At 39.5% G+C, this 27,381-nt stretch overlaps 1 protein-coding gene across 1 annotated transcript in view; it reads right to left on the reverse strand.

Annotated features, from left to right (window-relative positions):
* Positions 1 to 301: 301 nt before the first annotated feature.
* Positions 302 to 27,381, reverse strand: part of tent4b (terminal nucleotidyltransferase 4B) — a 29,476-nt gene continuing 2,396 nt past the window's right edge. Inside the window, exons 2-13 of the mRNA XM_030724549.1 lie at positions 11,683 to 11,806; positions 7,584 to 7,630; positions 6,264 to 6,384; positions 5,330 to 5,437; positions 5,113 to 5,241; positions 4,730 to 4,940; positions 4,256 to 4,382; positions 3,842 to 3,945; positions 3,455 to 3,663; positions 3,175 to 3,321; positions 2,431 to 2,596; positions 302 to 2,164 (exon numbers count right to left, since the gene is read on the reverse strand). Of these exons, the coding sequence (XP_030580409.1) occupies positions 2,432 to 2,596; positions 3,175 to 3,321; positions 3,455 to 3,663; positions 3,842 to 3,945; positions 4,256 to 4,382; positions 4,730 to 4,940; positions 5,113 to 5,241; positions 5,330 to 5,437; positions 6,264 to 6,384; positions 7,584 to 7,630; positions 11,683 to 11,806 (1,492 nt within the window). The 3' untranslated portion in view covers positions 302 to 2,164; position 2,431. The remainder of the gene's footprint in view (positions 2,165 to 2,430; positions 2,597 to 3,174; positions 3,322 to 3,454; positions 3,664 to 3,841; positions 3,946 to 4,255; positions 4,383 to 4,729; positions 4,941 to 5,112; positions 5,242 to 5,329; positions 5,438 to 6,263; positions 6,385 to 7,583; positions 7,631 to 11,682; positions 11,807 to 27,381) is intronic.

The following is a 27,381-nucleotide window of genomic DNA, read 5'->3' on the forward strand; positions in this document are numbered from 1 at the left end:
AAATCTTAAAAAAAAAAAAAATTTGTATGGAGTAAAAGTATAATACATGCAAAATACAGGGGACTTAAAGTAGTATTTCAGTAAATTTTGAATATTTGTACTAAGCTACCTTCTTCCGGTGGTTCTTTTCATGATCTCGACCACTGATTTGGGGATTAAGATTAACTCCCATTTAGACACACCCATCACACACAAACAATTTCTGTTTCTGTAATGCTGTTTTTCCATTTTGAGTGAACTTACAGTTATGCTGACTGAACCAGTCAGCAAAGTCACAATAAAAGTCAAAAGCAGAGCAGAGCGAAGTTTAATGGTATTGTTTTTATTGCATGGGATTGTAATAGCTGTAGAGAGACAACATTTCAAATGAGTACAGTTGGGTTCAAAGTTTTCCTGCAGTGAAGAAACACGCTCAGTGGACATTCAGATGGCACAACTTGATTCACCTCGTCTGTCGACCACAAGACCAGCGCTTATATACTGCATTTTTAACCTCACCTGTAGTACTGGTGCATGGGGGAGTGGGTGGGCGGGTGGTGGAACCGTACTTTTTAAACATTTCAACACCAAATAAAACATTAAGTGGACTTAAATTTGTGCTTCTCCATCTTAACACATAACGTAGCTCAGTGGTGAGCATAGCATTGTGTAGCTACAGTAGTCATTGTGGAGTAGCATTAAATAATGTGAGGTGGTGGTTATTGCTGGCTACTTGTCTTATTGTGGGCAATTCTTGTCACATTTGAGAGAGAGAGAGACAACGAGGGGACTGCACTGTGCTTTGGTGTGACTCCCTCCAAGCAAACTTTCAGCTTAAACTGTTTTTATGTGCAGCTGCCTAGTCAGATGACAAGCTTATGTCAATCTAAAAAAAAAAAAAAAAACAACCCCAAAACATCCAAATGCAGTATACAAGCCCAAACTCTGTGGATTAAGACTTAAAACAATGACTCCATCTACAGGTTAGTTGTTGTACTGCAACGACAAGTGTTGTCGCTTTATAAGCTGGAAAACAAATCGTCTCTTTTAAACTAAGTAGACCGGCCACGTTAACACAAAATTCTCACCATATAAATGTAAAATGGTCTCAAATTGTTCAAAGTAACTTGGTCACTCAACTGTCAATGGAAAGGAGGAAGGAAAAAAAAAAAAAAAAAAAAAAAAAAAAAAAAAAAAAAAGTAAAATTAAGGTGGCATTTTTCTGTATATCTGTCCCCAGCCCACCTCCCCACAACTTATCCTATTTCAAATATAGGACTCCAGGATATGGGCTCTAATGTTAATATACACATCTATCCATACTATGTCCATACAATTAATAAAAAAATAAATACATTTAACAAATACAAATGATTTCGTAGATGGTAAATTATCAGATCATAGCGTTGCTGACACATTTTCAAGTGTAGGATTTTGTCTTTCAATAAAACCATTATGTATATTTCAAACCTGTAGTCTTAAAGCCTCTACACTGCTGTGACTGTGCTACTGAGCTGGATGAGAGAACTCGAGCTTCTTCTACTCATCTATAGGGCTGTGGCGTGAGCGCAGGCTCACTCAAGGCTAACTGTTAACACTGTAGCACACTCACAGGGAGCAAACAGGAGTAAAACTAGATGCTGATGATTTCTGTTGGCAATGAGACCCAAATTGGCTCTTGGCTTTGGCCAAAAAGCAGCGGGCACAAAATGTGCATGTTTACATGACTTCAATTGGTATAATCTGTAAAAACGTCATACGAAACAAGTTCCTCTTATTTCTAACAGTTTTTTGCTCATTTTGTGTGTGTTTTTTTTTTGTGTACAAATCTTGTATAACCTGTTTAAACATAACAAAACTGATTTAACCAACTAAAACATATCATGCATAAGTTATTTCCCCACTCTTACTGATTGCATTTGTAAATGACTGCCATAAAAAAAATCTTCATACACATTTTTTGTTCAACATAACATTTTTTTTTTTGTTATATATTTTAAGCCATTTGCTCATTTTTTTTCTTTAATAAAACTTTTGATCCTATTTTTTCCAGCCAGCAGTTACAGGTATTGCTCCAGAGTCGATTCCAGACACCTGATTTGTCCATTCCCGTACAGCAGGAGGCGCAAGAGGCATGTTGTGTAGGTGCTGACTGTGGGAAGGAAACCCCACTCCTTAAAAGAAGCTGTTGGGAAGCAAATGATCATTTACTCAGATTTCAGTTCAAGTCCAAGAAATTAAACCGATTTCCAATAATGACTTTTTTTTGTCTTTTTTTTTTTTCTTCACCCCCCTGCTAGAAGTTGTTGCTTGTCACCCCAAAAAAGCCAGATTGAGAGGGTTTTAATACTAGTAATAATCTCCCGAGGCTTGAGTCTGGCAGCAGAAGTGAGACGTGACAGTCAGTTGCAGACAAGGACGGGAGGGTTGGGTGGTGTGAGCAAAGCTAACCCTATCTGTAGAGATCCTCTTGTGTTGAGTCTCGCACATTTTTCCTCCTCTTGCTGTTGGCCTGGTGGTGCGGCTTGTTGTTCGGGTGGTTTTTGCCACCAGAGGAGGAGGAGTTGTTCTGCTGTCCGTGATGGCCACTCTTTTGGTGAGAACGAGACATCCTGGCCTTGGGGGCAGAGCACAAAACAGGCAGTCAGTGACAGCGCAGGAATTTCTGTGGGCAAACAATAGCAATACAATCTGCTGGTGATGGTGGAGAGATGTGGCAACAGCGCTTGCAACAACACGCCAGAACAGTTTCTCCATTTCTTCTGTAAACTTGCAATTACCCAAAAATTACTATCACAGGACATTCTAATATTAGCCATTAGTCACAAATATTTTGCTGCCTACAAATGTAACGTGCTACAAAAACCCCCCCAAAAAACCCAGACAGGAATCTACATTCTCTGGTCTCTCAGAAGTAAAAAGCTAACACCAGGCTGTAAATGAACTGTACTGACAATGAAGGTCTCTGATAACTTCTGAGCTGCTTGTCGGGTAAAAACTTTCTCTCAGCCACAAAAGCTTCACAAGTGGCTTATTTACGCTTTTTTTTTTCTGTTGTTGTTGCAGAACAAAGTTTGAATATATCTGAAGCTTGTGTTAATGTCATCTTAGCATCTAAGATAAAAACCAATAAGTAAAAACAAAAACAATCAACCTCAACATGCATGTGTACATTTAAGGTCACGCTGCTAGTACCTTTCCTCCTTTGTTGCTTCCAGGTGGAGTGCTGGTAGTGTGGCTTTGTGTTCTGTGATTGCTGAATGCAGCAGGCTTTTCTCTGTGAACGCTAGATCCTCGGCTGGGCTGCTGCTTGGCAGTCTTACAAGGTGTGCCATCAGAGTCCTGGTGGGACCAACAAAATTTATTACTGAATATAATTTACAAAATATTTAATCATAAATAAGTCTTCCGCAAGAAAACTCAAGTGCTACCGATATTTCTAATAATGAAGACTGGGTGTAGCTACAGGACTGACCCCGTCACTTGAGGTGGAAGTGGAGGTCGTGGAAGATGGCGACAGCGGAGAGGAGGAGGGAGAGGAGCGCAGCGACGGGGAAGAAGAGTTGGAGGAGGTTTTGCTGAGAGCAGTTGAAGGTACAGCCACCACAGCATCGTCGTCATCATCGGAAACATTGTTGTTGCGCTCATCAAGCTGCTGCGACTCAAACAAGGTGACTTCATTTCCTACAGAAGCCACGAAAGAACAAATGCAGAGTGAACACATCAAGTCTGTAAAGATGAGACTTGGTCGAAAGTCTAGAGTTATTAGCTCATTCAGCAGACAATGAACGGCTGATCTTCAGTCGATCAAATTTCTGTTGCAGTTACTTTATTGAACACATCTGAGAAAACGTCAACATACTGTTGAGTGGCACATTATTCTGGGATGGGCTTCCCCAGGTCTTGCGGATCCATTCTCTGTACTCATCCACTTCCTGAGTCACACGGATTATCCGGCCAAGTATACTGTGATAGGAGAGACAAATGCATGTTAGACAGTAGTTTGAACACAAATGTTACCTGACATTTTCAGGTTAATCTAATACAGCCAGGCATTAAATTGCGATTTGTAATGTAAACGTGTATCAAAAAAAGTAACAAGCACAATATTTATGATACTTATTTCACAGGTTGAGCATAAACTAAAACATTTGTTTGTGCTGATAACACTCTGCTCTGAATGTGATACTACAATCTCAGGATTAAAAAATTAACTGTGCTTGAGCCAATTCATACAAAGTTTCTTGAATTACTTTTTTTTAAATTACTTCCTTACCTCTCACGCTCATTGTTGGGGTAGAACTTGGCGATGGGTGACACGGCATGATTGAGCACCACATAGGCATAGTCGAATGCCTGCCTCACCTGCATGGCACCATAAGAGCTGCGGCCAACATCGTTGTCTGTTGGACATAAGACGGATAGTGATAACCTGACCAACATGCTAATACGTGGCATTCCAATATTAAAGATTCCTGAATTCCCCGTGCAATTTTGAAGACAACCCCACTTTCTGCCCTTTAGGGTTTCTGCTAGCATAATCCAGTTTTGCTAGTGTCATTTTATATTTAGTCACATTGGTTATGCATTACATTGGGTCAGAATTACACAGATGTCCCTTCAGAAAAATAACATCAATTAAAGAGCACTTAACTGCAGTCAGTGACATTATGGCCTGTTGACTTAAATCTTGCAAGCTGCACTAAGTTAAGATTCCACATCCATCTTAAAGAGTAAGAACAGTTTCTACCTGGCTGCAACGGGTCCTCAATGTAGAGCATGGAGGGCCGGTATCCATCCATCATGTTCTTCTGAACCTCATCCTTGGCAACGTAGCTACCGCCATCTTTTATCCTGATGCCCGTTTTCAGATAGTTGAAGTTGCGACCGTAGAGCTCAAAAAATTCAATCAGCAGAACACCATAGTTGATGTTGGGTTTACGCACATCTCTGTAGTGAAGCTGGAAACAAAGTACAAGTGGATTTTAGAACTAATGTAAATCATGAAGTTTACTGTCATTTTAGTTTCTCAGTTTGCGTCTAGACTTCACGTTATTTTATTTGCAGACAAGACAATTTTATACTTTGCCTCAGAACAAGTGAGGGGAGCAGAGCTTAAACTGCAGAACCAACCTGCAGGAAGCTGACAGCCATGAGAAAGAGACTGTAGGAGCCGATTCCACCAGTAAAAACCTCGTTGAGGTCTCGCTGCAACAGAAACTGCTTCAGCACCAGGACCAGGTAAGGCAGCACAGGGTATTTCTACAGGATAAAGACAAGGGGAGCAGGGATCATTGTAAAGAATACATTATTTTACATAAAAACTGAAGAACTGTACTCCAAACTGCACCTCTTTGAAATCCTTGATGAGACACGCAGCGTTAACACCACTCTCCACATTGAAGCTGATGTCCACTTTGACCTCAGTGGAGGAGTCTGTCAGTTTGATGATGGGAACCTGCATGGGAATATGCATGACAGAGTCAGAACGGAATTCCCTCACACTCATTCTGAATGCCCCTTGCATCCATGATCTACTTTGTGTCTAATTTAAGCATGAAAACAACACACGCTCACATGCAATCATGCACCAATGTTAATCCTCAACTAAAATCCACGAGCAAAGGATTTCAAGCGCTTACTGGCTTTTTAAGATCCACAATAAAAGTGAAAGCGGCAAAAGCAGAAAAAATTTTAATCAAATATTTCGAGGTGATATAAACCCAAATGATAGGAAACAAAAAGGAATGACAGCGTTAGCTCCAAGCTCACCACACACTGTGCCACTGGTATAACCACATCACCTCAGTTTGGAGGTGTTGCTACAAATGCATAACAAAGTTCTGATGCTGACATTTCTCTTCATGTGCATGTCTGTACACATGCCTGAATATAATACAGCAAATATGCTAACTGGTGTCATCGGCAATTTAAACTGTCATTCACCTTCTTGTTTTTTTTATTTAAACATGCTGAAAACAAACTTGAATGACTACATGAATCTGATTTACTGCTGAAGGAAACATTGCCAGCTATTATTAATATTCTCTTTTGTCGCAGCTTGTAAACTGACACGTTTATACTTCTAAACACAGAAGAAAGTTTTGCAAAAGAATTCAGTCTGAGGGTTTATGCTTCAGCTGGGAATCTATGATATAAAACAGAAAACCACAACAAAGAGTGGGGACCCAGGAGTGAAAGAAATCCAAGCATTTTATTTGTTCTTTTTTCAACGCTGTAGGCTTTACAAAGAATCCCCACAGATGTCTAAAATGAGGCCTTACCGTGGCTTTGTCCAAAACTTTGATGGAGTTTTTATCTGCAATGTTTTTCATCCGGAGCACCTCTTCCAAAGTCCAGAGGGGAAGAGTCTCCCACTTCCCAAAAACTACCAGGTCAATGTCACTGGTGAAGGAAAAAATGATTTTACTTATGACAAGTCTATAAGAGCCCCTCAAACACACCACAACACAATGGCATTTCTGTTTATCAGTTTATCACGTGACAGAAATACTAAAACCCACTCATTTCAAATTGATTCTAAAATGTAGACTACAAACAATACAGCTTTACATTAGGTGCACATGCCTATTACCTAAAATAACTTTAGCTGGAGTGTATCCTCGAAGACACTGCACACTGTTCCTCTTAACACTAAGTTTAACATTAAAATAAGAATTTGCTGATTTTTATTTCACCAAAATCCAACCTTAAAGTTAAGGATTAAATCTCAGTGTGACTATGTGAACTATTCTTGGTTACTTTTTCAAACATCCTCCCCATAACTGACTGGCACCATGTACAGTACCAGTCAAAAGTTTGGACATGTATGCCTGAGTGTCCAAGCTTTTGATTAGTACTGTATATGGGTACAGCTACTGTGCTCACAGTATGTGGCTGAGATGACCATATTAGGGATATTCCATCTCTTTGACATCATACAGAACCACTGGAGGAGTGGTGGCCTAGAGGGTTTGTCACTGTGAGGATGCATCCTGCATCACTGTGGGCCCTTGAGCAGGGCCCTTGAGGGTTTAGAGAAGTCTGAAGCCTGAATGTGTGAATTACTTATATCCTGACATAATTTGAAACTTTGACCACATTTAACATGAGCTTCCATCACTGTAACTGTATACAGACAGACAGACAGACAGACACACACACACACACGGCATTACAGAAAACCACAACAGGTGCACCTTAAACATATATATCCAATTTGATAGCCAACTGCACACAGATGCCTTTCTTTTGCAGAAAACCAGTCATTAATGAACAGCTAAGCCTTTTAAAGGGCTCGGTATTGTTTTAAGAGTCCACTAATGCAGATGTCTGTGTGTTGAGGGGGCTGTTATTTGTTGTCTTCTGATTGTCTGTCAGCAGTGGCGAGCCTCTGAGTAAATCCTTTACGAGCTTCAGGATCAGTAGTGCTAAATTTACTAAACCACTTGATCCTCAATGCCTGGCTAGACAGAGCACTTTCTCCATAGGTGAGTTAAGTAATTCTGGTAATCAGCCAGTTCACAGTTAGTTTGGCAAAAAGGTGGAAAAGAACAAGCACATGTTGAAATCTCTAGGCTAGTTCACAAAGCTGCACAGCTCACCTCGTTGGCAGGTAAAGACCAGTGCTGAAACTCCCAAACACCTGAACCTGGAGGAGGAGGACAGGGGCAGTTACACACATGTAGACATGCACTGTTTGGAGAGGAAATGCAAACAAAACCCTCCCACGTAAATCTTTTTAAATCACAATGTTTTTTTAAACTCCTACACTCTTTTAGAGCTCTGATAAATCATGACACTGATTGGACTGCTGACAAAAAGTCACTACGGTAGCGTTCTTTGATTTTTCCCACATTACACTTCAACAAAAACCTGTTCTTCAACCTGCACAAATATAATTTTACAGCTTAACAAAACAGTGATTTAATGACAGGCCCAAACCAACTGAACAGGCGTGGCACAAAACGTTTGTAGTATTATAATATTAATACACTGAAGCGCAGATAAAAACTGAGGATGTTTACATTTGTAACAGCCCTTTCAGCTACTGATCTTATAACCTGCACTATGTTAAGGTGACTAAAATATCATCAAACTTCCCTTTTAACCTCCCCCAGAGCGCTGCACAAATAGAATTAAGCCTTGACCCTTGTTTTATTCCCTTAAACCACCTCTACACATTCCACCATCACCCAGAAATGTAAACTCTGGTTTACAGGCATGTCACATGTCCAGCAGTAAGCTGACTGTAGAGCCATGATTGAATTAATGAATAGTATTTCCTGAAGACGTCTGTGAAGGGTGGGGTAACTATAGGCAGTTAGGAAGGTTAGCTGTGAGCTGTTTAATCACAGCTTGGTACTCTCCAATAAAACTTTTACTCATGGCCTTAATGCGGTGAGTAACTGCCAAGTCTTCCACACATCTAAAAACAAAAAAATAAATTCCATGAACATTTCTTGGTACCACTGCTTGAGACAAAATCCATATTTACCAGGCAACATTACAGTTTTGTACAGGAGCAGCCTGTCTGCTGGACTTCTTGGTCTCTAAGCTGATTTAACAGGCATCACACTGACCCGATGACTACACTGCCCCATCCTTGCCCCACGGTGGAAAAAAAAAAAAAAAGAAGAAGAAAAATAAAGCTGGCCAGGATAGGGACAGTGTTGTGCTCCTTCATTCAGGAGTTGCTAAGCTCAGTGCAGACACACTTTAAAGCGCACTGCTCTATCAGCAGGATCAAAGTCAGCGGGTACAATAATGCCTGTGGTGGCACTGATAACATGACCTAAACAGAGTGCTGTGCAGCAGGGAGATAACAAAAAAAACAGGATGCTTTATAAAAGCCTGATGGCTTGTAACCATTAGCTGGATTTCACAAACAGCCTGATTAATACTGTAAACCAAACAGTGGTAATTGAGACTTGTAAATTACAGAACCCTCTGTGTCAAAGGTAGTGCGTCCAAAGTACTTGGTTTTTCTCAGTATTTATGACTTCAGCTTTTTCTTTAGACAGACAGGTCACCTGGGTATATTTGGCAACTTGTCTTAGAGTTTTTTTTTTATTTGTCCAAGAAGAGAGCTGAAACCAGTTTACTAGTGAACAACTCCCTGTGTCTTAGCCTCAATTCTCTCCAACTTTACATTTTTTTCCCCTCACCAGCCAGGTTGCTGCTGTGGCAGCCCTCAAAATAATTTAACTGCTTCTTCAGAGAGGATCACGGCCAGCGGTTGGATAGAATCAAACTCCACCATGATGGGCTACAGCTGGCCACAGTAATCCTTTCTATGCAAGCTCAAGAGTCACTCTAACCAGACCATGCAGCGGGTGGAGAATCACTTCGTGTGCTGCTATGCCGAGGCTGCAGAGCAAAACTAGGACTTCAGCAGACAGCTGCCATCCAAGATTGTGGAGTTGGTCCACAGTATGAATCACTGGAGAGCACCTAATTGTACTGGTTTATTATTGTTTACAAAGTTTATTTTTTGCAATGAAAGATATCTGCAGACTCCTCTTTTAAGCACTATTTAAAATTCATTTAAGAAAGCATCCAATAACTCAAATAACTTGATTACCAAAACAAAAGAATAAGATACATACTTTTTGCTTCGATGCTATGTTTAATGCACAAATCTGTAGAGCCCACCGTGTAAATGTGAGCATTTCACCCACATTAGTGACTAAAAATAGACCTGCAGTAGAAAAGTATTTAAGAGCATGCATGTGAATAAAAAGTTTGACAGCATTAAGTCCATGCAGCACCCAGTCTTCTCAACAAAAGAGACAGATAGCACAACAGTGGACACAATGCTGTTATAAGTTTAATGTCACACGGGCACTTTTATTAACATTTTTTATTATTCGGCTGTAGATATACATGAGAAATTGCTCAAAAATTAACTATTGGCATATTTAAGTAATAATGCTTCTCAAATAAATTAATGCTTCTTTTCCCTCTATAAAAAAAAAAAAAAAAAAAAAAAAAAAAAAAAAAAGACTCACAGCTGTGCTATTAAAATGTAAATAGAAAAGATATAGAGCAAAAATAGCAAATATTCTTAAAAAGCCAGTCTGGTGAAGTCTACTTCACTGGAAAGTGCTTCCTCCCGTGTACTCCTGTACATCTAGTACTCTGCAAGCGCATGAAAAAGACCCACTTCCGCTATTAAGGTCACGTGACTTCCGGTACAAACCAACGTCTGCTATGGAGTTGAGGTGTGGCGGCGCCCTCTTGCCTGCAGCCAGGTACTCTTGGGGTTTTGGGCAATGCCAAAGCATATGAACGGACGCAGTATGAAAGCTGTATGTACACAAAACACGGCAACAGCGAGGGATTTCAGGTTTCCAAACGTTGTCGACATCACCAGAAGAAGTCGCTAAATTTGTCGCTAGCCCCTTTTTGGAAAAACCGTCACCAGCGGGGTCTGAAAAGCTGCTTCCTGCATGATTTACAGGGGAAGCGGTGAGAGAGAGAAGCCGGGCAGTGTGAAGTTGTGCAGAGAAAAATTGGGAGAAGAGAAAGGTGAAGTGGTGGATCTACAAGTATGATTGTAACGCGACATAGACCATATCGATATAAACAATATTGTCTCATCTTATAACGCGTATGAAAATATTGATATTTTTAAAAAACTCGATACATCGCCCAGCCCTAAGTCAGCCTACACAGAGAGAGAGTGAGCCATTACTGAAACTGTGAGCTCAGGTGGAAAGCATTTTTTCTAGCGTCCAAAACGGCTATGCTTCTTCCCATAATCGCCATTAAAACTTCTACTGGGAAAAAGCTGGTGGGAGTCCATCAAACCATCTGATCAACAAGCTCCACCGTGAAGAAAAGTGAACTTTCTATCTGCTTCCATTCAACGTCGTTCCCTTTACACAGCGAAAAATCTAGCATAAAGATACAGAATTTAAAATAAAATATGCAGATAAGCTGTTAACTTAGTCTGATATATAATAAGGCAGATATGTCACTTTAAAAGCTTACAACCATACATACTCATTCACTAGCACACAAAAACATATACACACCAAATCTAACTCATCCATGACACACAATACTGTCCCACTAATGTGAGACAGCCTTCCAAGAAGACAGTAAAGGCCATTTTATTTTATGCTTTACTTTAGGTTGTATGTATACCTCATTTTTTGATTTAAGAAAATGTTTTCTTCAATAATAAGAAAATGAAAAAATAAATAGGTTAATGATATTTAAATATGGCACATAAACACAATGAAACAGTTTTTAGCCAGATACTGAGATACTCTATGCAGTTAATCAAAACATTGCAATTTCTAAAATGCAAAACAATGAGCAGTTTAAAGATTTACTATTGCTCATTAATAAAACAAGTTTTTATACAATTACTTGATTAATTGATGAAATTATCAATAGAATACTCAATTATTAAAATAATCAATAGCTGCAGCACTAATGCACATACCCTTCTACTACAAATATAATCCAATGGCATGGGAAATACTGGATTCACTAAGTTTTTACTGTGCTACAAATCCATTTGTTTCTACAAAAATAAAATAACCTCTGGTGATGTTTGACAGACTTTCGATAGCTTTCAGATTACTGCCAATACTTGCAGCAGTGCTTACACTGATAAGTCACGCATGCACTCACACCCACCCCCTGTCATCTCTCTTCAATACAGTGGTTGGGGTTTGGGTTGATGTATACCTTAGCACTGGGCCAAAGTTCTAAAATGACTCCCGTGATTCTTTCCACCACCTCCTGTCTCATCTTCTCCTCCTCCGGCCGTGGGGAGATGTACTTATAGAAGTCTTCGATCTCCTCATGTAGCCTGTGAAGCACAGAGAACACAGCGCTGTGAGAATAGTGGAAGGACACCAGACCAAAGCATCAGGTTTAAAAAATAAATAAATAACAAAATTAAGTTCACAGTTATTATAAACAGATACAAAGCAGGAACGTCCTACTCTATCAAGCAAGTTCATAGTGATACATTGAACTATTGAAGTTCCACAACATCCCATGAGACACAAATTTTAGCCAAGTGAGCCTGAGTTTCTCTCATGGGGCTGGGCTCCCTTGCTGCTAGCACTGCAAATATGCAATGCCAAGGAAAGAATGTAGCTAAGAGCAGCAGTCTCTTTACATATAGTACCAGTCAACAGTTTGGACACACCTAAGTTTGACTGGTACTGTATAAGCTTTAGTTACTGCAAGCAATTAGCATAATATACATGCAAAGTATTAAAATTAATATAGAACCAGGGTGGAGCCAAAAAGTCATTTTTTCCTTGCCAAATAAGTCTAAAAATAAACAGGTATCTCCAGAATTTCTCTGAATTATCAGCTTTCCTGCAGCTGCAGGTGAAGTCATGCTTATCAGTACAGTCACTGTGAATTTTATTTTGACTGATAACTTCATACCATTACAACAGAGCATACAAGTTGTCTTATGGGGTTCTCAGACACTCACTTAATATCTGACATTCCTGCAAAAAGTATGCAAGTCAGTACTAATAATAACTGGGAGGTTAATTTCTGAAATGAGAAAAGGTGAAGATACAGCAAGAGTTTTAGCTTCCTAAACAGAAATAGTAGTGTTCCAAGTTCCAAGGCAACTATTTATTTTTGGTAAACTGTCAGGCAGTGTAAAAACAAAACAGGAAACCCTACTGTGCATAAGGTCAGTTTAAAGGGGGGGTATTTTGCCCTTGGAACAGGTCACTCGGTCCGCATGTGTGGACATTTTCACTGACCAGTCATGTCTGCATACACGTACAAGGAGTGACAAGTCTGTGTGTGCAGAAAAATCAGAGGACACACACACACAACCAAAACAGATCAATTCACCTTAGACACGTGGGACCACTTTTTAAATCAAGGAAAGAACGCATACTGCAGCCAACAAAGCTGACTTGTTACTTAGATCCCACCCCAGAGAGCTCTGCGTTTATGTGTCAACTCACTGGGACTTCATGTAACAAAGCTCTCTTCACCTGACAGTCATCTTTGTTTCTTGGGTTTCAGACACTCAGCTGTGCCTACAATACAGTTAGTGTTACTGCAACACTTTTTTTTCCTTGTTTTCTTGATTAAATAAGTGCCAGAAAAGGAGTGAAAAGCTTAAAGTGACATCTTGAAATTAATGGTTAGTTTCACAAAACACCAGGAAGTATCCAGTGCATCACACAAGACTAATAAAAGGGCACATCCACATATTTGAGAGGGTAGCTCAAACCAGCGTAGAGCACTTAACTTGAAAAGTGATTACATGTATGTAAACTGTTGGTCTCAACGCTGCTGAACTGGCTGTTCACAAGTCTGGGAGTTACTGAAAATGCAAATAAACTGTGGGAGACTGAAAATATTCAAGCAGTGCTAACTGGAAACAGCAGGCCCAACAAAAGCAAGCTGATAACACATCTGTCACACAGATGCATCCATTAACCATCTTAAAAAAAAAAAAATCTTCAGACTGCTGACCATAAATACAGAAGTGAACAGAATTATGATCCCCCCCCCCACCTCACCAAATATGTTACGTCTACATTTTTGTCTTCTATTCCGAAAGGTTTCATAAGCTAAAGTGTAGGTTTTAAACAGAACACAAGCTGGCACTACACACAATCCATTTCTTTTGGGCAAGGAAGATGCAAATAGTTCCCATAGAGATTCCAGCCTCAATTGCACACCAAGTTTCATTTTAGAGTAAATAGAAACTCAGAAGCTCCAGTCTACATTACAAAAGCATTACTTCTGATTTCATGGTTTGAAGAACACGGCACTCCATCGGCTCTATTCAGTATCATTAAAAACAGGTCAAGTTAAATCACCTTGCTCAGATCAAATGTAAATGCAATGCAAATGTCAAGTGTCAAATCAAGCTGACACTGATGACAAGCAGTTTCACTTACTGACAGCAGCAGTAGGTTTCATTTCAAAGCAAACAGTACTACTGCTCCCTTGGTTTCACATGATGTGAGCAAGCATTTAAAAATAAATAAATAATTGATTCATCCGTGGCCTCACCTTCTGGGATCAAATTACATCTCAGTCCTCCAGACTGCCTGCCTTGAAAGCATATGGACCTTTGGTGCCATTTCAGATAATCCCACTTGCCTGTATTATAGTAATGTTACATAATCTAGCAAAGCAGGCTTCCAGAGAGCTGAGATTTCCAGAGAGAGTCCTCTCCTCCTAACATTTTTCTCCAACAAGATTATTCTGGCATTTGAAACGTTGCAGTCATATTTATTTCCAGTAAGTATTGCCAGTAGCAATAGTGCTACTTCATTTAAAACTAGTTTTGTTACACACCTGAGTGTGATTTGGTCAGTATGCATGAATAAAATATGAATGGAGCAGAGGCGCTAAGAAGCGGTGTTAAATTTTCTTTTGATACCAAGTTTCAACTCCTCAGAGTACTGAGACTGATTTTGTGTTGGTCTGCAGACTAGTCTATAAAAATGTAAAACAAAACATCTTGTGATAGCTAAAGGCATTGTCATCAAAAGTCTAGTTTTCCTCAACCACGCTCAAAAAGCCAAATATTCAGATTAAAGTAAAGAAAGAAACGCAAATCCTCCCGAGTCTTACAATTAAAAATCTTTTTACTTTCTATCAAGTGATTGATCGGTGGATGCAGTTCAATAACATCTGCTTTAAATCAAAACTACCGCTAGCTCAATGTGTAGGTGCCAAGATGTCCTGAGCCATTAGGCAGTGTCATGCATGCAGGGATATGGCAACATGCTGTGCGTCTTAATCAGTGAAATCCATGATAGTGCTCTAACAACTACAATTTCTTCCCAGTCAGGTAAATCACACTCCACAGATGTGATACAAATAGAAATTGGGAAGTAATGAGTAACCATTTCCCTCAGAGCCTACAGGAGTTGGAATGAGCAGCCAGTGACGGAGGGCAGCAGCAAGAAAGACATGTCAGGTGTAGGGGTGAAAAACTTGGCAACTTAAGCTTCAAATTGCTGACAGTGAGTGTGAGGCATAACACAGTACAGCTGGAGCTGGGTGCCTGAACTAAGCTTCACTACACCTCCAGATTTTGTTTAAAAATGCAATTAATGGTCAGTGATTAACTATTTCACCTTAGGAATAGATTCTAACTTGGCACAAATCACAAGGACTCAGGTTATACATTAGAATTAGGACTTGAAAACAATGGAGGATGGACACACCCCAACTGGACTGCAATCTGTCTTCTGGTTTTATTATATATAATGTAATGTTTCTGTAAAATAAATCCCTTTAAAATTAAAACATTTCACAGTGCTACACCCTGTCCAGGAGCCATAATTTGGTATTTTAGTGGTTGGAAAAGTAATTTCAAGAAAGCAAGTTAAGCAGCAAAGTTATAACAAGCAAAGCAAATAGTAGAGGAAAAAAAAAGAAAAAAACATCACACTGAGCACCATTTACTGGCTGCTCAGATACTTTGGCACCGCAATACAACTATTTTCTGAAGCACAGGTTTAGAATTTAATACTTAATGATTGCTCTAAGACCTTCACATGCCAAGAAACACCTGCTTGATGCAGTCTGTGTTGCAGTGTTATGCATTAGATTGGTTGAGCTAAGAATTGAGACCCTTGTTGTGGATATATATTTAGCCAGAAAAAGTCCAAACATCATGACCCTTTTTTTTTTTTTTTTAATTTAAACAAAGGCTTGAAATTTTGGGCCTTGCCAACCTTTGCAACAAAGGGTTGCTTGCACAGCTCTAACAGCATTGCATGACACTGCTGCATCTATGAAACTTCATATTCAACAACAGCAGCTTTGGACTGACAGGGATGCCGGGAGGCAAACAAGTCACATCACACACACTGCTTTTCTAAACAAGAACAAGCACAAACAGAAGCAGAGGTGTCAGTGTCACACAGATGGCAGATTCATTAATGTTTCATCAATGAACTGATCTGGGGTGCTAAGTGTTGGCCACTGGGATAAAACAGCTCTGGTTACACAAAAGCCCACACACTGTTGACGGCTACTGGCAGGCCTGGGCCCTATACTACGAAGCAAGTTAAAATTCACAGTGTATCCTTCTGTTATCTAGACTCACTTACCCTAACACAACAGGATAAGCAGTCACATGAAGCTCTTATCAACTTACTAGGTTAACCCAGGGTTTCCTTGGCACATTCACATGAAAGGGGGTGGCACTGGCAACACCTCACCAATCTAAAAAGGGGCATTTACCAGTAAAATGCAACACTGTTCTGACTTTTAGACTAGCCAACTAACCTGATTTTATTTTGTGTTGATTGAAACACAAGTTAGTCACCAGGAACATGCCCATTTTAACTATGGTGAACTTTAAATAATGAACTCAGTGTAGGTACCACTACAACTTATGAGCAAAAGCTTAGGCTTCACACTGCTCTGAGCACTGTTTCAGACTGTCAACTCTGTGCCTGGCTGAGAGCACAGAAGCCCACCTATATTCCGATCTGTTTGTGATGGGTAGCCAATCAGAAGAAAGCCAACTTAAAGGAAGAGGAGCTAAAATGCCTTGTTTCAGGCAGAGGACGAACTAAGGGTCTGTACCAAGACACAGTATGAGATTAATAGGGATACTTTTTAGCTGTTAATCATGCAAAGGTACCCTACAAGAGTCCAACAATTTAAAAATGTATTTATTTATTTATTTGGGGGGGGGTGTACACAAACCTCTATGAACATAATGTGTAAACATTATTCCAGATTATTCCAGATAAATTCCTATTCATTTAAATTTCTTAACATGAAATTTTCCACGTGTTCAACTACACCTGTGTTTTGTTAATACACAAGAGTCAAGAGCAGTTAAATTTTTTCCTTTGGAAAATACTGTTTTACAAGTTGACTGCATCACTCTGGAACACAGGAAGAGTTTCCACTGGACAGGAAGGGAGGGAAAAAGAAAAAAGAAAAATATTCCTTGCGTTATGACCGGCTGCCCAGATGTGCCGTTCAGAAGGGTCCTGTTTTACCTACTATTCACAGGATCAGTATTTAAGCCTCTCCCTCAATACAAGCTTACACACTTTGGCCGAGAGCCAGCCAGTAAGTAGGGAAAGAAAAAGCAGACTGTGACACAGATGTCAAAGCCAGCAGAGGGTGGATGAACCACAGTTCTAATAATGGAGCTTCAGTCACAGAGGTACTGTCTATGGTTGTCCATAGTGGTGCAAATATCTAAAGCAGGGGTGTCAAACTCAATCACAGAACAGACCAAAATTAAAAACAGTCTAAGTGGTGGGCAAAACAGGATTAACATTTATTGAACAGTCTGAAACTGAAAATATTTTAATCAGCAATATGAATTTGTAGAGCTGCAACGATTCATTGAGTAACTCGAACAATTCGATTATAAAAAATCCTCGACACAAATTTGCTGCTTCGTTTAAACCCTGCAACGCTCAGGTACCACCGTGTAAATGGAGCGCTTCACCCACATCAGCACCATCCCGGTTCTCCGTAGTTGTCTTTTTCTTCTTGTGGGTTTAATGGCGGTAGACAAACCAGCTTAGAGCTACATTACCGCCACCTACTGGACTGGAGTGTGTATCAGGCGTTTAAAAAAAAAAAACCTTAGAGTCTAAAAAAAACTCTCAGTCGCTGCGACGGATTCCCTTTGACACTTAAAGTGGATCATCGCTGACATGTTTTTCCATGCCTCCACCGCTCTCTACTATGTTTGTGTGTTGTGCTGAGAATTTCAGCTGTTATTTTTTTTTTCTTCAACTTCTAGTTTAACCGCGGTTTACTAGCGAGTGCCGCCATTAGAACTAGCAATCGTCCGGTACCGGAAGGACCCCTTCCCCCATCATACTTTAATCCCTGATCAGTGACTAAATATAGACCTGCAGTAAAAACATGTTATGGATAATGCTTGTGAATACAAAGCATTACAACATTGCGCTCTCGCAGCCCCCAGTTTTTCAACATAAACACTGATAATACAACAGCAGTCAGCTGTTCTACGTGCAATCTGTCTGCACAAGTGCAAAGAGGCGGTGCCGGAGACAGCCAGCTCAGATGGAAAGAAGCTTCCAAAAGAAACTTTTTCGCCCGTGTAACATCATTAAACCTTTACTGGGAAACAGCTGGAGGTCCTTCATCAACCACCTGATCAATAAGTGAAGAAAAGAGAACTTTGTAGCCGCTCCATCCACCCTGATTGTTTCACACAGGGAAAAAACTGCAGTACGGAAGTTAAAATATGCAGATGAACTGTTAATACGAAAAAAGTATTTCTTATCCGATTACTCGAGTAATCGATGGAATAATCAATAGAATACTCGATTACTAAAATAATCGATAGCTGCAGCCCTATGAATTTGAATGGCCATAATACACCAACATTTTCCTCAACACATTAAATAAAATATAAAATTATAATTTTCTTCAAAAATAACATCAGAGAAAACGAGAATATTTCAAGCTGATGAAAATTTGCAGATTTTTCAGATTAAAACTGTGATATCAGCAAGAAGTTTTAAGATTAGGCTTAAAACTTTCCTTTATGATAAAGCTTATAGTTAGGCTGGATCAGGTGAGCCTGAACCATCCCTTAGTTATGCTGCTATAGGCCTAGTCTGCTGGGGGGTTCACATAATGCACTGTTTCTTTTCATTTACCTTATTTACTTTGTTTATACTCCACTCTGCATTTAATCATTAATTGATATTAATCTCTGGCTCTCTTCCACAGCATGTCTTTCTCTCCCCTCAGCCCAACCGGTCGCGGCAGATGACTGCCCCTCCCTGAGCCTGGTTCTGCTGGAGGTTTCTTCCTGTTAAAAGGGAGTTTTTCCTTTCCACTGTCGCCAAGTGCTGCTCATAGGGGGTCGTTTTGACTGTTGGGTTTTCTCTGTATTATTGTAGGGTCTTTACCCACAATACAAAGCGCCTTGAGGCGACAGTTTGTTGTGATTTGGCGCCATATAAATAAAATTGAATTGAATTGAATTGAAGTCCACAGACAAGAAACATGAAGCTATTTACTTTTACTTAGTCTTATTCCACAATTCCACTCTATTCCCCACACATTGCAGGGAAATGAGACACACAGGTTTACCTCTGATATCAACGAACAGGTCCTTTGCCTCCCACCTGTTTTAAAAATCCCTGTTTTCAAACGTCACTTTTCATTTGGCCATTAAAGCTTAAATGTCACTGTAAAAAGTGCTGACCGATGTTTTTATCTGCTGACCACTGATCAATGTGTCATTGGCAACGCGGGAAACAGGTTAGTGCACAGGTCTTGACCTGCACAGCAGCTGTTGCAGGGTATAGTGGGATTTGTAGTATAAGTGGTGGGAGCTCTATTTACCGGTGGGTTATTATTAATAGCCGTATGAAATTCTCACGGGCCAAATATAATTATATCACGGGCCGGATCTGGGTCTTGAGTTTAGCACATGATCTAAAGCAGAGGTCCTCAACCCCTGGGCCGCGGACCAGTACCAGTCCATGCGTCACTTGGTACTGGGCCGCACTTAAAGAACAAATAACACATTATTTCCGTTTTACTTGTTATCTAAGCCTGAACAATGTTTTATTTTGAAAAATGGGCAGATTCTCTCAGTTACATCTGTCTATGACTCCCTCTTTAGTGTCATGACGCTTGTCTCGATCACGATATGTCACCGCTAAAATTAAATCCACAACCTTCACTGGTTTCCATGCTTGTCTAACAAAATAGGTTGGTTGACCTACATAACGCTCGTTTAAATGTTTGAATGCTCAACAAGAGTATAAAAGTGCCATATAAGAACTAGTCCATTTATCATTTATATTTAGCAACACCGGGGATAGCAGTGAGGCAGACCCAGCCAAGTCAAGCTGACATTCTCCGGCACTTGACACCGCAGCTCTGCAGCCACACTCCATATGAAATCAAAGCTTGTATTGGTTTGTGCCGGCTGATACTTTAGTGAGGCCGAACCCAGCCAACCAACAAGCTAGCAAAAATGATTGCAGCGAAATTTGATATTAGACCCCCAAACTGTTTGATATTTTGAAGAATCTGACTTACACGTAAGACGGATTTTTTACAAGTCGGATGAAATCCCGTGGGCCATTTGAATCCGACTGAGGCAATTTCTACTGTATTTGTGTATCTTATTTTGAAGGCATATTTAAACCTTACCATGGGTTGTGAGCAGAGAAGATTTCATTCATGTTGTGGCACAAAGTTACGAGGATGCTGCTGATAGAGTTGCATACAAATACACAGTGGATTCACATTTATTATTATACTTAGAAAATATCACACTTTTGATTACGGTCGTATCATTTATTTTGAGGTATTTATACGCCACACCTTAAAGGCCAGTCCGTGGAAATATTGTCTAACATTAAATCAGTCCGTGGCTCATTACAGGTTGAGGACCACTGATCTAAAGGATACCTGCAGTAAATGGTAATAAAACAATGTGTTGAGGCAACTCATTGGTTTGTAAATGATGCTGTATTCCACCATCTGAAGTGCAGCCCTCAGCTCAGGTGAAGACTGATCAGGTTAGGGTTAAAGTTTATTTTAGTTTTACGCTTTAATTTATGTCTGTCTGGGCAGGTAGACATAATATTAAATAGTCTATAAAATACAAACACATCTAAAATACTAAACAGAAATAGTAGAACCAAGGTTTAACGAGCAAACTCAGTTAAATTCAAACATAATGAATTTGATACAATTAACATTCACTTAAATGCCTTTGTAGTACATGCTTTAGCCATGACATCAACCCCTATGACTTACCATTTTAACTGTGTTTTGTCTCCCATGTTTGGACATACCAATTAAAGTGAGCTGTGAAGGGCTGGTCTCTAATCTCACAATTACAGTTCAATTTATCCAAATAAAACTAAAAATAGACGTATTCAGCAGCCTGAATTTTAAGATTATCAAAACAAAATCTGGATAAAGAGATTCCTTTTTGTACCCCCCCCCCCAATACGACTTTTGCTTTTGTGTGTTATATAATCAAGCGCCCCTTTATTTTACAGCTGTGCACTTAAGAGATAAGAAAACTTTAATGAACCAATGATGGGGAAATTTGTGCATTACAGCACCTCAAGTACAGAGAAGAGAGTGAGAGCAGCAGTTAAGGATAAAATAAATAAAACAAAACAGAATAAAGTCAAATAAAATACAGCTATCAATGAGAAGAGGAAAAAAACAAGCTCAGACTCTTTCAATGTTAAGTTCAGGTCAACAAAGATGGTGAGAAGATTTTTTTTTTTGGTAAACATGATCTATCTAATAGCCGTTTAGCTGAATCCGTGGAAGGATCATTAACAGTCTCCTCTATCCCCAGATCACTCAGGATCTCTCACCCAGTTTGCTTTCGATAGCATGCAACAGTTTGCTGTTGGCTCTGGCTCCCTATTGTTCTCCTGTGGCTGCTGTGCAGGTCAACCAAGGCATTCAACGTCTGCTGCCATCTATACCCACAAACTCTCCACAGTGGAGCAGACCAGCTACACAACCAAAACACCTGTTAGTTTAGGTATAAAACTTCCTACCAGAAGACCCTGTGTCCACACAACCCCACCCCCCACAATTTGAATTTAACCCTCAAGAGGCAAAGTCATTTAGTAAATACAACAGCCAGGGGGGGGGGGTCCATTTATGACAATTCAATAATCACAAAGGCACATAAATGGCTGGAATGATAAATTACCCCACTGTCACTTGGAAGGTTAAAATATTGGGAAAATCTTCTATAAAGAGTCATGTTTTTAAGTTCAAATTAACAATCGTGTTAAATACTCATGATTTCCATAATCACCAAAATGATTATTTTTGCCAGAGTCAAACAGCCTTATAATCTAATAAATCCACCCATCACTTTGAAGTCTCTCTTTAACAACATCTCCCTGCTATAAATGACTTGAACTTTGGGACTCTGCATTTTGCCTACACACACACACACACACACAAATAAGTCACACAACATGAGATCAGAACACACTTCAGCGAGACAGAAAAATGCCACAGCTCTCCCAGGCTACACTGACTTCCTGTGTCCATATCAAGAATCTAAATAGGTGTTCTGCACGACTAGAAAACTAGGTGGAAACACTCCCTTTAAGTTTCCAGTCTGATTGGACAGACAGAACGGGCTCGGGTTTCTCTCTCAAGTGTGTTGGCTTTGTTTAATGGAAGTGAGGCCGTGTGGAGCATGTAAACACTGATCCATTGCCATCATGAGGCAGGCTGCTCGCTTGGACCTTTTCAGCTCCAGAACGACTGGAGGAGCATCAAACACAAATAAGCACATGCCTCTGTCGCTCTAGCCAACCCACACGGCCAAATATAGTGTCCATATTGTCCCATGGAAAATGCACTCACACAGTACTCTGTTTTGCCATTTTCAGATACCAAAAATGCAACAATAATTTTCTGGTTTATGGATGCCCGCTCCCCAAGACCTTCACTCTGAAAGATTTGGGAAAAATAATCCAAAGCATGACACTGCACAGCGGGGCAAAAATGGGCTAGTTGGACTAAAAATTAGACATGAATCACAGTAAAAGCTTCAGCGGAGAAAAAAAAAAAAAAAAAAAAAAAAAACTTCACAAGGCTTTAATGTTAATTTCTTTACTTTCATTTTAAGAATCAAATGGTGCATCACATCCTAGTCTTACTTTCGTGATACAGCACAGTTTCCTTACATCATAGGGGAGAATCTCAGCCAATTAGGCAGTTTAGCATCAACAATGGCAACAGCAATGCTATCAAAGAACTGCAGTGCTTCTCTGCCACTTTTGCTTTGTGTCACTTTGTAAAACAGAATTCATGGAACTGTCTGTATGTCTTATCCTACAGTATATTTTAGGTACACAACCAACAGCCCATAACCAAATAACTAAGACACTAGATCTTTGACTGGATGAGTAGAGGAGGAGAGGAAGAAGTACAAAGGCACAGACAGTAGCCACAGTGGACAGTAAGTTGTTTTTTTGTTTGTTTGTTTGGTTTGTTTTTTAAGTTACAATCAGTGTTAATTTTGACAGCAAATTTTGATTTAGTTTTAGTCATAGTCTTTTGATGAAAATGTAATTTAGTTTTAGTTATAATTTAGTCATCTGAATAGTTTTAGTTTAGTTTTAGTCGAAGAAATCATCGTAAGAATATAGTCGACTAAATCTACAGTCAGTTTAGTCGACTAAAATATAAAGGGTGTAAAATGTAAATGCTTTTTCTTCAGTTCCCTTGAATTAGTCATTATAAAGACTTACACAAAATTAAACATTTATTAAAAGTTATGGAATATTATTAATAATTAACATTAGCATTTCACCTGCTTCCCACACACCTGATCATTAACACCACCTTACTGAGATAATACCAGCGTTTCACAGCAGGACACGCTCTGAAAGGTACAGGGCAGTTTTCAGGACTAAGATTAGGAAAGGCTAATCCACCATGGTGTGGTGTTTTTCTCCAAACACAAACGCTAAACTGGGATAAACATTTTACCCTGCATGACATTAAAATGCTTATTGTTGCATGGAGATCTGGGTGACTGGTTTGCAGATGTTTAAGATTTTTACCCGAGATAGCCGCCCACATGGTTTACGCATCGTTTTGTTTGTCACGGCATCAAAGGACAAATGTATCCATACATCGGCTCTTCTCTTCTCCCTGCTGACATTGTTTACATAACTTAGTTCTATGGAAGGAAGGACAAATCACAGGTTAGTTTGGCCTTCCTGGGTTTAGAGCAAATTTGTGCATCTGTGCGTTTGATTGGATGTTTTCCTAACTTGTCCCACCCTTTCATAAAATTAAATAAATTCTGATTGGATTTCGTCCCCGCCAAGCAATTTCATCTCGTTTTCATTCGTTGACAAAAGGTGTCAATTAATTTCGTTAATGTTGTCACCATTTTAGGAAGTTTTTATTTAGTTATCGTCTCGTTATCGTCATGAAAAAAAGGTTCGTCAACGAAATTAACACTGGTTACAATATAGATGATCGTTTTGTGTAGAACCTCTTTAAAGACTGCAGACTAAACTCCCCAGAACAGTTTTTTCACACCTGTGTAAGAAACAGCTGCTCTATATTATTATGTGGCTCTCATGAATAACTCTTTCTGATCACAGATGAGGAAAAGAAACTTAGGAGATTTAGAAGGAGTGACATAAGACGCCTGACGCTGGGTGTGCCTGACTTTTGGAGGGGCATCTTTGCTGGCATGATCGCCATAGCAACAATAACTTATGAGGCAAGGAAATAAATCTTGGATTAGTACTTAAGCTTAAGTGAAGGTAGCCAAATGTCACTAACTTGGCTAACAGGCTGATTAATCACCACAATGACTAATTTCACTTACATTTCACTAAACTAGATGCACAACCACCTTGCACTCTGTATATTTTAATAACGTGATTTGACTGACTAGCATTCTACACTAGGGCATCTAAAATAAAACTCATCTGATTGGCTGACACCTGTGCTGGCACTCCACTGAACTTTTCAGCGCAAGCTCAGCAAGCAAAGCAACACAACAGATCCACAAAACAATTTGGCAACATGTAACATCATCCCACTCAGAGTGAATGAGAGGTGGGGAGGGGTTAACCAATGGGCATAGTATGGATCATCTGCCCTTGTGACACTTAGAATGACTGACATTTACAAAAATAGACAATGTTTTAACTACTGTGACCTGAAATGAGTGAGCCCATAAACTCAGAGTTCAGGCATATATTTTGTTTTATATTTATTGGGGACGTGCGAGACTAGTCGACTAATTGTCGCTATTGTCACTCGTCAGTACCAGACACACTAGTCGGTTAACCGAATTGTTAAGATTTTAACTGATGTTGTGCAACCACCTGTCACCTGATGGAGCTGCAGCCCTGATATTGTTATAGAAAAATGCATAACTCTGGATGGAGGGAGGTTTGTACTGTTTTTTTTAAATCATCTTAGATTTTAACTTTTATTGAGAATTGTAGAACAATTGTTGATAATACGCCACACTTTTCAATCACAATTTATTCATTTTTCGGACATTAACTTCTCATATTTTAATGATGCGTAAACATCGTTTGCAGTTTTCATATCACATTTAACATCAATTTATTTAATTTTTTTCTTCGTCGTCTGGAACATGCAATCTTTATAATGCCCAATGTGCTGTGTCACACAGTTAAGCAGCATTTAAAGTATGATTCATTACTGAAGAATGCCATTAATGGTTTCAAATGCCTTTGTTTATACAGTTTTTGACATTGTCAATTAATGAGTGTTTCTTAGTTTTAGACTAGTCGGTTAGTCAAATTTTTTCCCTTGTTTAGTTGACTAAGGAATGGAAGTGTCTACAAGAAGTGTCCAACTACTCTCCAAGCTGTAGTGAAATTTACCTTCAAAGTAAAAAGCCGTACCTCAGCGCCATAGCCAACATCTTTCAAAATATGCAATTTTAGCTTTGCAGACAAACCTCCATTTTCGGTTTGCGTCGCACTTTTTCAAGTTTTACTACTACTGGGCTAGTAGTTAGCGAGTAATTGCAAACATGGAAAAACTACAGACAACTGTCGCAATCTGATACTAACCAAAGCAATCACTAGGAAGTTTTTGATGCACCGCCTTCTTTATAACCACTTCTACCTAGCAACAGCCACTACCCACTGCCAACCAGTCAGGGAATACACATTTTTCCATATCAACCAGTGGTTGTTGCACATCCAATATGGCAGAACAGAAGTCTTTGAAATGAGACTTAGCTACTATATACGGCTTTTACACTGTCTATGACGGTGATTAAGTGTAGAGTCCTTTTAAGCAAGAATCTATCGGGCACAAGATATTGGTCTCATGAACAACACGCCCATTAATGCTACCACCCATGACCACAGAACTTTTTAAAGCCACTGACTTAAAGTATATTCCATTTGTCTGAGTCAAGGTGTTGCCTTAGTGTGCTTCCAGGCTGCAACTCCTTAGCAACAAAACACATATAACAAGGGGAGAACCGTGAACCATTCACATAACTACATGTACTGTAATGCCATTCAGCACGTTGGCTTTGTGATAAACCACAGTACGGTTCAGCAGAGGGCCCGCCGTGGTGGAGTGTGAGATCCTGGCTCTGAGGTTCAGGTTCTGGTATTAGTCGAGCTAATCACTTAGGAATGTCTTAAAGAAAACACAGCCCGCCAATATTACTATAAATGAGAATCAGCCAGACTGAACTCCACACTAGGGTGTTCTGCTTGCCTCCACTTGTCTAACAGAAAGGGGTGGGGAAAGGGACAAACTTCTGCCCTTTAAAAACAAACAAACAAAAAAAAAAGGTCTTTAAAACAGAGCCCCACCCACCAAAATAATTCTCCACAGAGATCATGTCTAAAAGAACCACTAGTGAGAAAAAGGTCAAAGTAGTTAATAAATGTCCTCTTCTCTCGTTGCAACATGTTGCTCAGTACTGTGGACTAATGCTAGATGACTACATCTAGTAGGAGCAACAATATAGGCCTGGCTAATTGAACTTGTATGCTCTCTAATGAATTGAATCTCACTCTCAGTAAATGAAGTGCCAGTCTCAAATGAAGTGATAGCACAGTTTAGGTGCTGCCAGAAGCTGGACTGTAGAAATTATGAACCAAATGACTACTAAAGTTGGCATTAAATTAGAATATTAAATTTTTTTCTTGCATATGAGCAATTTTGCCCTCCCACCCACCCAAAGGGGTTTTGACCCCTCTCCAAAGGGAATGTACCAGGACTATAATAATTTATTTCAAATATAACCTTTTTTAAGTAGGGTTTGTTTTCTCAAACATCCCCCTCTATTTTGTTTACCAAATGAAGAGAAATAACAGAAAAATGCATTGACTTCTATTAAGTAAGGCAACATATTCATTGTCATAACATTGCTATATCCATATGAATCATCCCTGCTTACATGAGGCATCACCCTGCCAAAAGGTCCCATCTGACCTATGAAAAACTCTTAAGACTTTCAACTGCCTTTCTACTTCAAGTGTCTCTCTGACTTGTTGGGTTTAGTTAAGATTTCAAGAGCTTACAGGAGTTGGCACTGTATTTCAACCAGGAATTTTTGAGCAACAAACATTTCCCTGTAGGGTTAAGAGTTGGGTAAAACAACCTCCCCCACTCCAAAAAACAACAATACAAAGAGTAATAACTGACCTTTTTGCAGTTGGTGCTGTTGCCTTTGGAGTAGGGAAAATTTTATGTTGCAGTGTCATGAATGACCATTTGGCAAAAAAACTGGCATCGAAACAGAGGGCAGTTCCACATCCAGCTCTCTTAACATATTGTAAGCTATGACAATTGGGTTTTTCCTGCATTAAAAATGCTAGCATCCACCAAGGCCTTCCATAAAAAGAAAAATTCCCAGGTCCGTCAAAATTATTT

This window comes from Archocentrus centrarchus, chromosome 3 (assembly GCF_007364275.1).
Source record: "Archocentrus centrarchus isolate MPI-CPG fArcCen1 chromosome 3, fArcCen1, whole genome shotgun sequence".
Lineage (NCBI taxonomy): Eukaryota > Metazoa > Chordata > Actinopteri > Cichliformes > Cichlidae > Archocentrus > Archocentrus centrarchus.